General features: G+C 37.4%; 1 protein-coding gene across 5 annotated transcripts in view; it reads left to right on the top strand.

Annotated features, from left to right (window-relative positions):
* The window catches only part of alcamb (activated leukocyte cell adhesion molecule b), a 46,040-nt gene that overhangs the window by 9,862 nt on the left and 18,379 nt on the right, over positions 1 to 17,799 (top strand). Inside the window, exon 1 of one of the 5 annotated variants that reach the window (XM_067451196.1) lies at positions 6,390 to 6,602. The exons of the other annotated variants lie outside the window; for them this stretch is intronic. Coding sequence (XP_067307297.1) covers positions 6,548 to 6,602 — 55 coding nt within the window. The 5' untranslated portion in view covers positions 6,390 to 6,547. Of the gene's footprint in view, positions 1 to 6,389; positions 6,603 to 17,799 lie in introns of those variants that run through there. 5 annotated transcript variants of the gene reach the window in all.

The raw sequence follows: 17,799 nt of genomic DNA on the forward strand, positions 1-17,799 counted from the left end.
CCAAACCCAGGCATACAAAACTCCCCTCTCTCACACAATCCTTTCGAGGTTTTCTCACACAAAAAATGGCTTAAACTTGTTTGAATGCAGTGAAGCATTTGTTCGGGTGTTTCTGTTAAACACAGTGTAAATGCTAATGCTCAAAATAATTAATTGGTTTGAGTTGAGCCAGCTCAAATTAAACAAATTAGCTATTTAGAACTTTATTTTTCTTTTAAATTCACAAAACAAAGCATGATCATTCGAATACTCCAGGGTTTCTACTAATACAAAGCCATATGCTAATCAGTGAAGTAACCCTTTAAACTTTACATTTCTTAAAGGGGTGGTTGGATGCGATTTCACTTTTTTAACTTTAGTTAGTGTGTAATGTTGCTGCTTGAACATAAACAGAATCTGCAAAGTTACAGCGCTGAAAGATCAATGCAAACGGAGATATTGTCTTTTAAAGTTATAGCAGTTTATTGCCTAAAAAAACGGCCGGTTTGGACTCCAACAAGCTTCTTCCTGGGTTGGTGACATCATAAACCCTTGCAAGTAACATAAACACTTTCCCTTAGATGTGACTTCTGCCTGTAATGGTAAGGGGCGTGGCGTTTCCGGCAACCTGTCCTTGGCACTTCAGCCCGTAAAAATACATGGAACTACATTTGGCCATCTAACCGATCTAAGACTATTGCGTTTTTCGGAGGGATGGGCTTCATAGAAGCAGGAAGCAAACAAGCCGTTCAAAAGACAGTGGAGACTAGCCTGACAAGCCAGACTCACATCAAGATGTTTGGTCTGGAAACTCACCATAGACAGGGCTCAATCCGAGGGGCGGGATAAACGGTTGTCTTTCAAACTCCCTCTGCACGCGATAGGATATCGCTACAACCAACCAGAGCAACGAAGGTGAAACAGAGCTAGTTGACAGATTAAACATTAGCCGTATGCGGTCGGCAAAACTCCGAACACATCTTCCCTTCTTAAGAATGACTTCAGTGCCGTTCTTTGTTCTTTTCTCAGAGAAAAGCTTAACTCCAAGTCTTCCAGAGTCGCTGTCAGAGCTTGATTCGAAAGACCGTCGTTCGCCAGTTTCTGTGTTTACTAGAAGCACGCAAACGCAACTCAGCCGTCGTCATTATGGCCCCGCCCACCGACTCTATAAATGATGTGATTGGCCCGGCAAGAGTTAGAGGAATACAGCTCAGAAGGGTGTTGAGAGTTGCTAGATGACACTTGCGGGCAGATTAAATTTGCTGCCGCTAGGGTGCGTCTAGATTTCTAGGCTAAGAGGAGACAGCAGTGTGTAATAAAGGTCAAATATAAGACAAATACGTTTAAAAAAAAAGAAGTATTAAGACATGTTATACTGCGCCCCATAAACACATCCAAGCCTGGAAAAAAAACACGGAACCACCACTTAAAAGGTGCAGTGTGTGAATTTTAGCGTCATCTAGTGGTGAGGTTATGAATTGCAATCACACAACGCTCACCCTCCCTTTCGAAGTACATACGGGCCGACACAGAACAAAGATGTTGTCGTCTGAGACAGCAGAGAGTTTATACAGTTTAACATATTACCTCAATACTTTGGTTATCATCTTCAACATGTTGAATATTAGCTTACATGAAACAGACTCCTCTTAGACTAACAATGTTAAAAAAACATGTCTGTGTAAATGTTGAGACTATATGTATTTGAGAGCAATTAACCACCAGAGTAACAATGTTCAGCTTAAACGTGACAGAACTTAAAATAACAGCGAGCCACCTCCACAAACATTGCTGCTTTGTTAAGGGATTGTGAGTTCCCAGCATGCATTACGACATTAATAAATTATACAGTTACTGTTAACGGATTAATGTTTTACTATGTTATGCTTTTATTGTTGTTTTTGTCATCACAGTTAGTTGGGTCATTGCTCTGTATTTTTGCTTTATTATATGATTGTATGCAGAATACTTGATCTTCATCTTCATGTTGTAAAAAGCCTTATCTTATGGGCAAACAATTATTTTATATAAATATTGTGAGTTGATTCGCTGAACAAAAGATCTGTTTTTGAGTTTATGCTCAAGAAGATTAAGCAATGCATGCCTTTGTTCTTTGACTTTTTAAGCTGTGATATCCTGTGAGTTTAATTTTTATTTATTTATTTCTTACAGTGAAAGGTGCAGTGTGAAATATATCTTAATGACTAGGCAAGATTATACTGCAGCGGATGATGTCTTTAAAGTATCAGAACATCAAAGAAATCAAAGGTTCTCTACATGTGGTCTGCCTTTTAGGTGCTTTTAGGGCTTATCAAATATTTACATGCCCATACCATCATAATCCTCTCATAAAAGGTTCTTATATATTACCTCACCACAAAAAAACAACACAAATTCTGTGCTCTTTAGAATTTTACAAAAGAAGTGCAAGCTGTTTTATGTTACATCATATCATTAAACCTTTTTTAAAAAGCGAAATAAATGAGTGAAAAGGAAAACACCTCATAATTGTAGTGCAAGTGCAATAAAAAGCCCTTCTCCATTGGAAATGTTATAATGGCACAGTTTGATATGCCACAACCTATATAACAGAGAAGAAGGGGGGGGGGATTGGGGCTATAAACTCATATATAGCATGAGAAAGAGGGGGCCTCTCAGCAGACACTCTGTGTTAATGGACGCTTTGCATTTGCCGGGTCATGCTGAAGCTCTCGCAAATTGTGAGATGGTCGCCAACCATTACAGGCCACAAATTGATTGATTCCTGTAAGCATTAGGAAGCTTAAATTACTTATGTGTCTGAAAAGGGCACAACATGCAACACTCACTTCCTCACTTTCCTTATGAGTTCCAAAGTCAACATAATTCATACTGAATATGGATTCCCTCTCCTTAATGGTGTTTCAAACATTAATGTACATTCATGTGTGTGTTGGGGAAAGTTACTTTGAAAAGTAATGCATTACAATATTGAGTTACTCCCTTAAAAAGTAACTAACATACTTGCCTTTACTCTTTTGTTTGTTTGTCCTAACAGGTCTCTGCCTCAAAGGTCTGAAAGATTATCTGATTTTAAAGGTTCAATGAAAATGATCTGTTTCACTTTTTTTTTTTCAGGGCCTGTGAGGTCATTTTCTTTTTCCGTAAGATGATGCAAAAATCAGGTTATACCTGTATAGTATCACAAAAACATCAATTGAAATGCCCATTTCATTATGAACAAACTATACAGGGTTGGGAAGGTTTGAAATAGATAAATGAATAAACTGTATATAATTAATCTGTGTAACACATAAGTGTGCTCCTAAAAATATAAGAATACAAATTATAAAACACACACACACACACACACACACACACACACACACACACACACACATATATATATATATATATATAAATATATATATATATATATATATATATATATATATATATATATATATAATCACTGTGAAATAAATATGAGACAAGATTAGATTTTTGATAAAATAATAAATTATATTTAATAATAAAATGTTTACCAATTATCTAAAATGTATTAAATAAATAAGCAATGCAAAGTAAAGACCGAGTCAATCTTCTTCTCACTGCCAAGCCCAGTCAGATGAACTAATGAAGCACTCATGCATTTGAGTTTGGCTATTGACTGACACTGAGCAGGTCATTAAGGGCATCCACACCTCCCACAGACCTGTAGATTACACCAGGGTCAAAGTGTCATCCTCCACCCTCGGCCCCCACCCTCCGTTACATTCAATGACATACATATAATGAGGCTCTGCTGCTAGAGACTCTCATTCACACTCTGTGGAACGGGTGAGTGTGTCTTTGAGCGTACTGGAGGAGAGCGTCCCCTCTCTCACACGTATAATTGCAGACAAAGCTCGCACATGTTTTGGGGCCCCTGATTGTTGTTGGTTTGTACTAATTTGAAGCGAAAGCTTCTCATCAGCATCATTTCACCTGATGTCTGAGGTGTCACCATTAAAAATTTCTTTTGAGGACTATTCATGGGACTTTGCAACATCAGCTGAATGCATGCAATGAACAAAAAACATGATCATTTGAGAAATTACATCTCTTAGCAAGGGGTTCGCCACCACTTTTGCAAGAGTTATACTTTTTTCAAGTAACTTTTTTAAATAAGTAACGCAAGTTACTTTCTTGTCCCATTTATTGACTGTAAGCTCTCTTGTCAAGACAAATTAGGAGGAAGTGCAGAGGCGTAAATATGATGACCAATGTAGTTCTAGATTAAATGTGAGCATGTATTTACTCATCTCACTTACACAAAAACAGATTCAATATGCCTCAAAAGAAATTAAAATATGCAAACACACACGCACATACAAATATGCAAAACAATTCAGAAGATTGTCTTTTATTTTTTATTAAAAAACAAACAAGCTAGCCCAGCCTGAGTGAGAAAGTAACGCTAACGGTAAGATTACTTTCTGGTTTACTGGTAATACAATTTTTTTACTTTTTTAGGGAGTAACATGATATTGCAATGCATTACTTTTGAAAGTTACTATGCAGAACACTGCTCGCCACTTTATTAACAATAAAACAAAACACTAAAACACAGGTAAAAATGTGCATTAAGAGAAACACTGTGCCCTGTTAATGAACTCTCTCTCTCTCTGAGCTGTCATAGGCTCTCCTTTGAGAGCGAGAATACTCTTGCCTTTGTTCCTCATGCATTCAGTCTCGTATCAATCAGGCGGGCCATTAGGAGGTGTTGGGAAGTACAATACAAACGAATGAGATGAGGGATCACCCCACCCCATGTGCCCAAATGTCACTGAGATGCGTGTGTGTGTGTGTGTGTGTGTGTGTGTGTGAGAGAGAGAGAGAGAGAGAGAGAGAGAGAGAGAGAGAGAGAGAGAGAGAGAGAGAGAGAGAGAGAGAGACGGGGGATTCCAGCTAATATCGGGGCAATAAAATGCAAAGGAGGAGAGATTTGGTGGCTAACAGGGAGGAGGGATAGATAACGCAGGGTGAAAAAAAAGAAAGATGCAAATGAGTCATGTCTCTTGATGTACCGGTTCACTTTTCGATCAGGCTTTGAAGGAGATTCTCTTGTCTAAAGGCTCTTTCACTCCCGGTTTAACCTGTTTGACTGATTGTATGTAATGCACATTGTTTGATTAATGAAATAAAATGAGCATGCATAGCTAATATTATTAGCACTATTACTGCTACAGCTGCACTGTCTAAAATGCATGACAAAGAGAACGTATAGCTAGCCATTGGAAATAATGTTTGTTAGTTTGTCATCTACAAAGCAATTAAAATACCCACTGATTGTTTGGATTCAGGTTTTGCTTAATATCCCACTTGTAGTCTATTCTGAAGCTTAAAGGGATAGTTCACCCAAAAGTACAAGTTTGAGTTGTTCCAAACCTGTATGAATTTCTTTGTTCTCTTGCTGAACATAAAAGAAGTTATTTTGAAGAATTTCGGGAACCAAACTGTTGATGGATCCCAACAACTCGAGGGAGAGTAAATGATGACAGAATTGTCATTTTTTGGCGAACTATCCCTTTAAGGCTCTCTTTATTCAAAACAATATTCAAATTTTTTTCAGTAAAAAAAATTGCATGCAGGGTGTGGGACCTGTGGGTAGAAAATTTCAATAGTCGGATGAAAAATCAAACTTCAGGGCTACACTTGGATCAGATTTTTTGTAGTTTGTTTGTTTTAAGTTATTAGTAATGGTAATTTTGTAAATTACTTTTGTAATGCTTCTCTGTGCGTTCGCTCGGCAGTTACTATGAGACACAAGTTCAAACTGCAGTGAGCTAGATTGATATTAGGCATGGTAAAACATGTTACTGGTGTTAAATCAAGAAAATGAGCGTTGAGCTGTATAACAATGATTCGTTTTCTGTAGATGAATGTATCCAAACAGTTGCTCACCTTTATAAACACATAATAAAGTGTCTTTTGTGTTTCCATGGTTTTTTAAATGTCATAGGTGATGTACAGACATGGCCCGTGTCCTGGTTATAATGACTTATTTTTCTGGATTTAAACATTCTTGTGAACATTTTGGATAATGTAAGCCTACACAAGTCAAAAAAATAGCCTATATAACACTGTTCTAGTGGTTTTTGGATATTTTAATCCAAACATCTTACATATTGTGCCTTTAACTTTCTGAGAAAGCAGCATTCCCATAGCCTAAAGAATAGTGATTTTCCTGTAGTTTTTCCATCACAGCCATGGTTAGATGTTGCCAAATCAAACATTACGAAAATAATACTATAGTAAAGTAGAACCGCAGAATATCACAGGACCATGTAAGAGACGTTGTTTCATCAAATGTTTTCTATATAGATTATATTAGTGTATGTACACCGCGAAGGGGGAGGAGCTTCAGAACATATAACCGCCCCCATCACAGCGCCGACAGAAGAGACACGTGGGGAACGAAGAACAACCTCAAAGTTTGAATTTTACTGACGCACGCTGCTTGTACCTTAGTTTCCAGATCATTATCCAGACAGGACTCAATAACGCAAGGATATTATTGCTCAAGATTGAGTGCAACTGCCGAAAGATGCGCTGGACCGCCTTTTTAACGTGTCTGCTCACCGTATCCCTGATAAATCAAGGTAATACCTATTTAATTATTTTTCAAATGTTTTTTGATTTTTTTTTTTTAGCTGCTCTCTTTTGACTTTTAGAACGAGATGGACCAATGAAAGAAATGAGCAGTGTTGCTTTTATAAGATTAGCTTTACTGTAAAGAACTTCTGAGAATGATCGCACGTTATGAAATTATATCAGGTCTTTCTTAAAACAAAGCGTGCACGTAAGAGTTTCACTTGAAATACTTTCCAAAGGTAAAACTATTATTTACTACATTTATCCGCAACTTATCAGCTCACTATGGTCTTCTCCATATAAAAGAAACAATTATTTCGATACACGCTTTTTGTCCCCGCCCCCACCTTTTGCTATACCTTTTGCTTGCACCTGTTTCGCTTGTGGATTTTTTTTTTTTTGTCTTTGTGGTCGGATACTACCTTGTGCAAGTTAAACCTTTACGAGTCGGTAGTTAAAATAAATTAATAATTAATTTGAGCCTTAATCTTAGTTCCTCTGTGTTTGTTGTGTCTCGCTTCAAATGCAAGGGCGCTGGTTTTCATAGCGTTTGTTGTCGCGAGTGCAGCATTATCATATTCAGGTAACGAAATAAAGGACACAAAAGCCCAACATCTGTTATTGTAAAGCACCAGCGCATCTGTCAATGCAACTTTAAAGAGACTCTCTTGCCTTTTGGGCTGGAAACCCAAACGCATAATGATAGTGTGTCATGTGCTGAAAGATTGTTGGGTTGGAAGACAAACTTAAACATGCTGTGAGTGACGGGTTTTGTCCTTAGTTGTAAAAGAGGGGGAAAGGGTAATTCTTTGAACCAGTGCTGGATAAGTTGGACTTTACTAAATAAAGTAGGCTAAACAAAAATAGTGGGAATACAGTAGGCTTATTTTGTTATTGTTGAATGAAACTAGTTTTCCATTCAGAGTTAAAATTTGGTCATGTGTCTGTTTGGGTCATTTTCGGTAACGTTAGTCATGGGTTGTTTCAGTTACACCCGTGACTATTTGTCTAGATTGGCCAAACCGAGTTTACAACTAGTAGTTTTTAGTGCAGCATCTGTTTTTTGTTCTCTCTTTCTTTCTTTCTCTCTCTCTCTCTCACTCCACCCCTCCCCCACAACCCCCCTCAAAACACACCATCTGCAATGTCACACCCTGTATTTCTAGTTTAGCTGGTGGGTTTGTCTTTTTGCTTAAAAAAAATCACCTTTTTCCTAAGAAGAACGTTGCCTTCAAGACAAGTATTGCTGTAAATGCGGAAGTGAGGTCACATGCTTATTTGCTGTGAGAAATTGCCTCCTGGCAACTTTTGCTTTTTTTTTTTTATTGATTGATTGGCTTTTGTATTGCAAAACTCATTTATAGGGATGCAGCAATATGAAATTTTTGGCTGCTGATTCTTCATATTTGAAAGCCGATAACCAATATATTGGACGATAAATTCTAAACTTGTATATAATTTTTGAGAGCCTAATTACAAAAACAAGTCTTGCCTTTAAAGCCATGTCCCAAGCACACGATAATAATGTTTGTATTATAATTTTATGTAGGCCTAGCCTATATGACAGACTTCCAATCATTTTTAAAGCAGTGCGCAAAGTGTCTCGACTGAAGGAAATACGTTATTCATTAGCTTTAATATATCGGCTACGGCTACATTTTCTTATCGGGGCATTAACATTAAAAATGAACATAAAGTATATCGGCCGATATCAATATATCGTGCATGCCATCTTAATGGGCATATGTTAACTAGAACTTTTATTCTAATTCTGATTTCAGCTTAGTTTTACAGTTTACTTGTAATCCTTATTGGTTCAAGGGATTACTCGCTGTGTAAATTTTGTTTAAAATATTAGAATCTTTTATTTCAAAGATGACTCATCCACTTAGTTTCCCGTCTGCAATATTGCACCATCAAAATACATTTTATAGTCCCATTACAAAAGAAAGCAAATATAGCGCAACAAAAGGCTGTTTGCTTTAGATTAGAGGTCCTCAGTGTCATTCATACATTTATTAATAGTCTTCCCTAAGTGAAAGTACTACTGTGGAAATACTATTGTCATCCTCTGGCTTGTACTCTTCTCTTCTTTACGGCAGAAGTACCTCTTTTTCACAGTGGCCTTCATAAGGAACATGTTTATCTGTCATCAGGCAAGACAAGGGAGCAATTGTTCAGTCAAAAGAGAGGAGACACATTGTTTTACAACAGGATAGGCGTGTGTGTGCTTAACAGTGGCACTCTTGACTTGCAGAAATGCGTCCATTGAGATGCATGAAGTCCCCCATGGTTCTCTGTAACCTCCAGTGCACTTTCTTGAATCCACCCTGCATTTTGGGACAAAAAAAGTCAGGTTTCACTCTTGTTATTCGGCTTCCCCAAGACCTCCTTCGAACCCCTGCTGACTTTATTGTTCGCCAGGTTATTTTAAACTAATGCGTGTACGATTGTGACATCTCCCACGGACTCTTCCCCATTTGTAATTAAATTCAACGGTATACTCCCCACCGAGAAGCCGTTATCTCGCCCTGATCCTTTATATACACTTCTGTTAAAAAAGACATTGGGTTTCCATATGAATTACTGCAGTGCATGCTTCTGTTTTCATCATGCATTTCAAAAGCACCACTGAGACTGAAGTATTCAATATGTTAGTATTTCAAGAGATGTGTGTTAACCCCATTGAGGTTGAGACAAATGCATTTGTTTTGCAAATACTCGCGTCTGTCTCTGTCTACTGTCTTCAACCGGAATACTTCTGATGTTTTTGACTTTGGGTAATAATATTGTTAGAGAACATGTTGCTTTTGGCTTTTCTGTCGTGTTTTCAGAGAAGCAGCTGAGAGGAAGCATCTGTGCTATATATGTTCAATCGAGAGCTCTTAATCCTGCACTGTTTGGGTCGGGATTCAGGAAATGAAACCAGCCATTACAATAAAGCCGCCTACCCCTCCTTTCCCGCCTATCCCCCAACCCACCCACCCACCCTCCCCTCTTGGGTAAGGTGAAGCCAGAGGCAGAATTCTAAATAATTTTTCCTCCTCTTCCTTAACTTCTGCTTGTTTCTTTCTAAAAACCCCTTCAGGTATAGCCTCAGAGATTATTGCAGTTGTTTTGAATTGTTTACTCTCCTTTGCATATTGCAGAAGTGCTGTCATCATCTCATTGGTTTCAGCCACAGGTTCCACCTTGGTTTTATTTGCATTTCTCACCAGTACTCTGAGATTAAATGCAACGTTTGATTTAGAGTTTGATTTGATACTGATTGCTAAAATGGGGAAATCTGTGGATAATTAGTTAATCGGGCAATGAAAACTTTGCCCTAAATGTAAAATAGTGCTGAACCTAATATTAACTTATTGAGAACGGATACTGTTAATTAACATAAATCTATGCATGTTGTGTGCATCTTCTGAAGCATGTGATCAGATGTGCAAATGGAAAGCTCGGGCATCATTTTATTATTAGTAAACCATATTCAATATTAGAAATGCTTCAATTGCATTTTTCTTGGTCGATTCAGTTTTTGTGTAATGTGCTGATACTGATTTTTGCAGATTCTGATTTTCTTTCTAATAAATGAAAAATTAAATGCAGATTAATGTTTACAATTAAAATTCAAGAGCAGAGAGTGATTTTCTTTGTCTTTTGTTCTTTTTTTATTAATATTACAGACAGCAGCAGGAATATTAGGCTACTGTCACTTTAACAGTTTATGCACGGATCCAATATACTGACATAATATGCGTAAAATGGGCATTTTAGCATACTTTTGTATTTTTTTTTAACTGCTTGATCAATGGTGATCTTGTGGAAAATCCCTGGCTCTATTAAAAAATATATTTTGATTAAAAATGTATACAAAAAGCAATTGGGTGTGCTGGTTAATCTGTAGAGACGTGGCCACATTTAGCACGGTTTGGTGAATTTTTGTGGGTAAAATCCAGTCATTTCCATGCAATAAGGAATTTTGTGTGAGGGCAAATTTTTTCCTTGTAGATTTTGCAACTGTTACAAATGTGTCTCATGGATTTGCCGTTTGACCAACAGAAAGCTGCTTGGTTTGACACTGAAGGTCACTTCTATGTGAGCTGTGCCTCATACATTGCTACGCTATTGACAATGGACCTGGTTTTCTTATGAAAATTTATAGAAATTTCGCTAATGTGACCACACCTTAACGCTTGCATCAGTCAACCTCTACTACTGATTCTTTGAAATTGTTTGGTCAGATCGTTTTGTGCTATTGTAAAAGAGGAGCCCTAAGAATATCTCCATAAAACAGGTTTTCGGGTTGCTTTAAACAACTGGACGTGGGTGCTATATGTTGAGCAGCATTTGAATGTAGGCTTTATAAAACCATGATCAGCTTTTGACATCATAGATGTGATGCAGTGGTTAGCCAAAGTGCGGGTCTTATTTTAGCTTCCTTTGCTGAATGCGGTGTGTCTTCATAAATGAGCCTTTTCTCAGCTCATAGTCGCATCACAAACAAAGATGTTATAAAATATTAACTCTAGGTTATTACTGTCAGACATTTTTTATGAAAACTGACATAGCAAAGTATTTGCGAGGTTTATGTTCATGTTCACAGATGTTTTCTACAAGAACTCCAAATCACACTTCTCTATTATTTAGCATGTTGTTGCAGAAAAGGTGCAGATTGTGTGCACTGTGCTGGTTGGTAGTTTCTGTTTCTTTTTGCCAAGTTAAATTCCATCTGGCCTACTGCTCAATAAGTGAGTAAAAAAAAAAATACAATTTTATCTATTGGCAGAATCTTTCCCATGGTACAGCAGGAAAGTTCCCTGATTATTACAAATGAAGATATTTTTAGTGTCCCTCCATTGACAGCTACGCAACTTTCAATTTTGGCGCTTCAAAAAGTTTATAAAGAGATTATAAAGCTAATCCATATGAATCTTGTGGTTTTGTGAAGACATGACCAATTTATATGATGAACAAAATGAATTTAGGGTGAGTAATTGATTCAATGTGTTTTCTTTCTTCCATTTTTGGTTGAATTTTCCCTTTAAAACTTAATTTTAGATTCCCACCAAAGCTGCTTTGAAGTCAACGTATTCACTTTCTACTCTGCACATGTGTGAATTTATTGCAAATATGGACGATAAGACTGTTTGTTTTTTTGCTCTTCCACTGAAACGACTTAACATGTCTGCTGATGTCACAGATTTTGGGGGCTGTTGTAAATATTAATCGGATTATATGGATCAGATTCTGGTTCCTGAATCTGAGCAGAGTCCGATTCCATCAGATTACAGAAGTAAAGCTGGTCGCAGAAAGCAATTCACATTTGAATTTAAAAACAAACATCTTTGGGTTCAAAAGTCAGTTTAATGACCCACTATAACGTGACGCGGGTTAGTGCATACTGATAGTGAAAAGCCAGACGCTTCAATTGTGTTACTTTGGAAATGTTTCCTTTTCCCAGCACTTCTGGCCGCTTTCCAATAATCCTTTGACATTATAACTTTGAAGATATAAAGAATACAATTTTCTTTGGTTTTCTTTCTTTTGTGAGAACTTTGATGTTGTATGCTTTTAAGCTGGCATGCCTGCACAAGTAGTGAACAACAGCCGCACCTGTCCCAGATGTCTGTGCTCTGTCAACATGAGAGCTAAACCTGGTGGCCTTCAAAAATGCCACAGATTTCTAGTGTTCTCAATTCATTTCTAAGAGTGTAGTGTCGTCAAAGAGCATTGGAGTTTACTTTTGGTCTAAACATTTTATTGTATCCTATTGCAAGGTGTTATAACAAGTTTGTGGATTTGGGATTGAACTAGAATTTGAATCTATTCCATGTACTTTAAGAGGTGGGAATAGATTGAAATGTCTTAAACGTGAGACTTTTTAGATTTGCATAAAAAGGTACAAAGTTACTTGGCGTTGGAGATTTCTTTGTACCCTTTTTGTTATGGATGGATGGACTGAACGGGTGGGAGTTGGTTGATTGTAGCAATAACCACTTGACCACCAGTGATGACGTTTTTCATTCTAAAAATCATTTTAAAAAGCTATTTTCTTTTTCTTTTTTTTTAGCAGCTATAGGATCATGTCTTCTCTAATGTATGTATAGAGAAAAGGTCTGCTCTGGTAGCTCATCAACAAATACCAATATTCCATCCAATTTATGGTTTAAAATCCTTTAAATGAAGTTCCTTCAAAGTCTGCAGTGTATGAACTAAATTTAAGTTGTTTTCTGGGTAGCTTTCTGCAGATGTAGACCCTTAGGCTAAAGGGATAATGAAGGAGGAGACAGTTAAGGATCTTTATGACCTTTTTCTCAAACCTGGCCAGTCCCTGAACTACACAGGAATGTGATAAAAAGATCTGCTTTGTTGTATCACAGCATCATAGTGGAGGAAAAAAGGAGAGAACCGGCTCATTAGTAGTGACATACTATCACGTCAGAGCCTTTTAAACCTAACATAATTCATGAGAGTTAATCGCTCAGACAGAAAAGGCCTTGAGCGAGTACTCTCTAAGTTCCGCTGTCTATTTTTTGTTGTTTCACTCCCTGCAGTGGGGAGTTCAGAGTTGCACAGCACACACCCACCAGCCATGCTTTCTGAAATCAATGTTTGCTTTGCTTTTGTTTAAACGGGTATAAAGGTGGCCTATATATAGGGATGGTGCTTGAAGTGGGGGGGAAAAGTGCCGGGTGGGGGGTTATTGTTGGGGGGGCATTCCCCCTGAGGGGGTTGGAGTGTGAACCGTTTAACTCTTTCCCTGCCAGCGTGTTTAAGTTGCCAGCCACTACCAGCATTTTTTTTATTATCATTTTCACAAAAATGTCATGGCCCCAAAAAATATTTTGTTGTTTGAATATCTGAACATGCAATATATCAAATAACTGAACTGCTTTAAAAAACTAAAACAAACTTGTTTTATTCTAGCTTCATGCATTCTTTTTTTATCGACACTTGAAAGTGTGTTTCACAAAGCAACATTATGAGCAAAAAGCTTTTTGTCAAAGATTATGTCTGGATATGATTCAGTACGATGATCCAAACACAGATGGCGTCCCAGGGCATGCTTCATCGTTGGGGTTATTTAATTTTTTTTTGCATCCACACATGCAAAGTTAACATACTTGCAATAAAGTAATAGACTAGTTAATCACTAATAATAACTAATAACTCAAGGTCCAGACTTAAAAGCTCTTGATTCCTATCTTGTACTTATCCTCATGCTGCATTCACACCAGACGCGACTTGCGTAAAATAAATTGTGCTATTTGCGCGTAATTGGACGCCTAAACACTTTGAGTTTACTTGCATCATTCGCGCGTGACATTCACTTCACAACAAATGCGAATTTGTGCCATGGGAGGGGCTTCTGCCAGGCAGCCAGTCTCATTACGAAATGGCTGACATTGATTGGTTTAAAATACGCCGAATAAGTTTCATTTGAAGGCTTTAACTAGCTTGTAGTCTCAATGGGGTGTATTCAGGGTGATTGTAATACTTATTCCAAGTCATCTCAATGTGGCAAAAAGTGTCCCAATTACCCTGAAATCACCCCATGTAGGGCTGGGCGATATGGCCCAAAAAAATTATCACGATATAATTTAGCATATCAGTCGATATCGATAAATATCACAATAAATGTAAAATGTTTATTTCTTTAAAGTTTGAAGGCATATTTTTGCTCCTGAGTGAAATATGTAGAAAACAAACAGTTAGCTGTGGTTTTAAACTATCCTTTATTGTCAAAACATGACAAACACTTCCCAAACAAGTGAACAATTTATTTAAACTGAGGTAGATTTATTTATTAAAATCTTAACTGTGGCCAGCATTTTTTTACTCAACACTTTATATCAATAATATATCATTATACAGGGCTTGACATTAAGCATGTTCATGTGCTTGTCCTTCGAACAAGTACATCGTTCAAGCTTGTCCAAGTAAAAAATTAGCTTGTCTGGAAAAGTGTGTGTGTGTGTTTGTGTGTTGTAAATATAATTTATTCTGAAGCAATATTCTCACCAGTGTTCAATCAGCTTTGACATATTTAAATCTGCATCATTTGAAATTTGTGATATTTTCACCTTTTATAAAGGGCATTTTCCCTTAATCTTATTAAATATAGGCTAAGCTTCATGTTTCATTTTATATTTGTAATTTTGATCAATACATTTAATTAAAATAAAACACTATAAGGGCTGTTACCAATCAAATTAAATAATTTACACTGAAAAGTTACAACAGCATTAAATAATGTTTTGAGATTTGTAGTTTTGAATAGACAAATAAGACATGCTGGAAAGTATGTTTAAAGATCAAATTAAACCACCAGTAGGTGGCAGCAGGTGGCCGTCTTAATGAGCGAGTCATTGAGTCGTTCATTCAAACGATTCATTCAAACAATGAATCGTTCATTTACACACGTTGTTGTGAGATGCGTTGCGGTTCTGCTGTGAACGATTTTCGCAGCTGAAATAGAACAAAAATGGTCAATATTACATCATATATATTTAATTGTGTAAGTAAAACACTAAAAACGCAAACGGTAAAAAAAAAGCGTTTTAAGAAACATTTTGAGGCCCCTTCTCTTGCCTCACAGTGGATTGGTCCACCGTGCATCTCACCGACACACACACACAGTCACACACACACACACACACACCTCACCGACAGTGGGCTGGTCGGGAGAGAGAAAAGTTCAGTATTTGTGGATCTCCAGTAAGGGCTGTCTAGTCTATTTTATTAATTTTAAACACCAGATGACATTATTTCTCTTTTGATACAGGCGATGCGGAGTCATTAATACATCACCAAAGACAAACAATTATGATAGCAATGTACAAGTCCGATGTTTTAGTGATTATAGTTTGGTAACGTTAGCCTGTTGTAAATAAGTCACCCACAACAGCTAAGGTAATAAGCCGGTGTGTGAATGTAGTTAATGTAGGTTCTGTGTTGGGCTGCATGTTATATGGAAGAACTTTGAAGAAACACGATAATTTAATAATTAAATTCCGTGTGGTGAACGTGAACCTATGAAAAGCAGTCCACGCACGTCGCTCTGTTATATGTCGGATGGGATCGCTAAAATATCTCCAAACCACTGAAGTTGAGCGAACTAACTTGTCAACGATATCTGTCCCCCGAACTGGCCGTGAGCGCTGCATTTTCTTCACTATTGCTCATTTTTATCGCTCCACTTAACCCCGATCCTCCAAGCCTGTCAGCCACAGACTGTAAACATTACCGCGTGCAGCACGCAGACGCCCGGTCTGCAATACGCATGCGCAGCATTACGCATAGCGCGTAAGCATTATATCGAGAATTTATCGACCTGTTGTTATCGTTTTATCGAGGAAATTTATATCGTGATAATTATCGTTATCGTTGTATCGCCCAGCCCTAACCCCATGTATAGCTCAAATTGAGTAAAGAGCAATTTTTATTACTTACAGACTATCCAACCTCCTCACTTACTTTCTTCCAAGCAGGATCCTTTTTATTACTGTTTCTATAAAGTATGAAGATGTATCGTACAGCTCCAGGTATCCACAAATGATTGTGTCCTTGTTGTCACTACTAGAGCCAGCTCCTGATTGGTCAACGCGACGTGAATATCAGCCAAAGTTCAGATTTTTTAACTTTTGCGATTCGCGTGTCAAACACTCAATTTGCGCCATTCCTGCCGCAGAATGTATATTCACGTCTTTGCTTTGACTTAACAAGTCACTTGCGCTTATCGCTTCATTCGCGTCTGATGTGAAAGCACCATCATGCAAAAATAACACAGTTCTTGTAATTGTTTAACGATAGCATTGGTAACAATAATGACAATTAAAGGTAAGACCATTTTGATGGATCTTCATTACATCGCTTAGAGCCAATGTTAACTTTTTTTAAATCTGTCATTTATGAAAAATTTGCAAAATGCATAGAAACTATAGCTACAACATGCCACAGTTGTAATATAAATCTATTGTGAAAAATCTATATTATCTATTATAAATTTAAGTTAGTCAAAATTCACCACGATGAATACAATAGAACTAGGGATGTTAACCGATGACCATTTGACCGATCAAAGTTGTTGGTTAAAAAAAGAAAGTGATCTCTAAATTAGGCTATTATAGACAGTGGACTAAACGCTACTACAGTTAGCCGTCTCATTCCAAAATCTTTTTGTGTGAAGTGAACAAAATCCCTCACACTCAAATTTTCATAACTCGACTGTTTGTACTTAATAAACCAATAAAACATTTGATGCAAGGTCACAGCGTTTGGGTTTGTGCGCTCACAAGGTTTCCAAAAAGTAAACAGGCTAAAACACTCGAGGTTAGAGCCAGAGCAGACGGCAGTATAAAGCATCATTTGGAAATATATTACATCTACACTTCAGTGGTAACACATAAGGTGCTGATCATCATCTTTATTTATTATTGTTAGCACTACCTCGAACTAAAGCCGCGTCATTTGGAGCTGTCATTTTCTTAAATGAGCCGCGGCAATGTTTCAAATGAGCTTCTAATGCTGGACAAATGCCTTTTTTTTTCAACGCGATCACCTTGTACCCAAACCATTACAAAACTAAGGAGCCATTTGTCCTCTGATTACAAACAAGCTCCTCTGCGCCGCGTTTGCGGGACTCTCGCTGTAGAGGATTTTAAAAAAGTGCCGGGACAGTGTTTTGTGAGTGTGAGAGAGCGGCAGAAAGATGCGACGGAGTTGCGAAATTGCAGGCGCGGGTCGCGGCTGTTATTTCAAATAGCGCAGCATATTTTAAACGAATCGGTTAATTGGTTTCAACCGGCTAATGAGGCTTGGTGGTCGGTCAAGAAAATGTTTAGTTTTCACCATCCCTAAATAGAACATGATACATTTCTAGTAAATGTTGTTTAAAAATCTGTCTAATTTATGTTTTCCCTCTTTTTAGTGGCTGTTTCAGATCTTGTTCGACTTTCTCTGTAGTGTTTTATTATATTCTCAATAGAATTCAAACAAGTTTTACATTGTATCATCAGCGTTGCGATAGGCTCACACAAATCTTATCACAGTTTTGTTGAAAAACGCCTATGCTGATTTGAGTCCCACTAAGGCAAAAATGTAATAATTGGCCTTCAGTCACAGTCATATGCAGATGATGATCCTGATCCTGAGTTTGTACAACTTATAAAAGCTCAATGTGTAATTTATGTAATTAATTAATTGCATGAT

This window comes from Pseudorasbora parva, chromosome 8, assembly GCF_024679245.1.
Source record: "Pseudorasbora parva isolate DD20220531a chromosome 8, ASM2467924v1, whole genome shotgun sequence".
In the NCBI taxonomy this organism is placed as follows: Eukaryota; Metazoa; Chordata; class Actinopteri; order Cypriniformes; family Gobionidae; genus Pseudorasbora; species Pseudorasbora parva.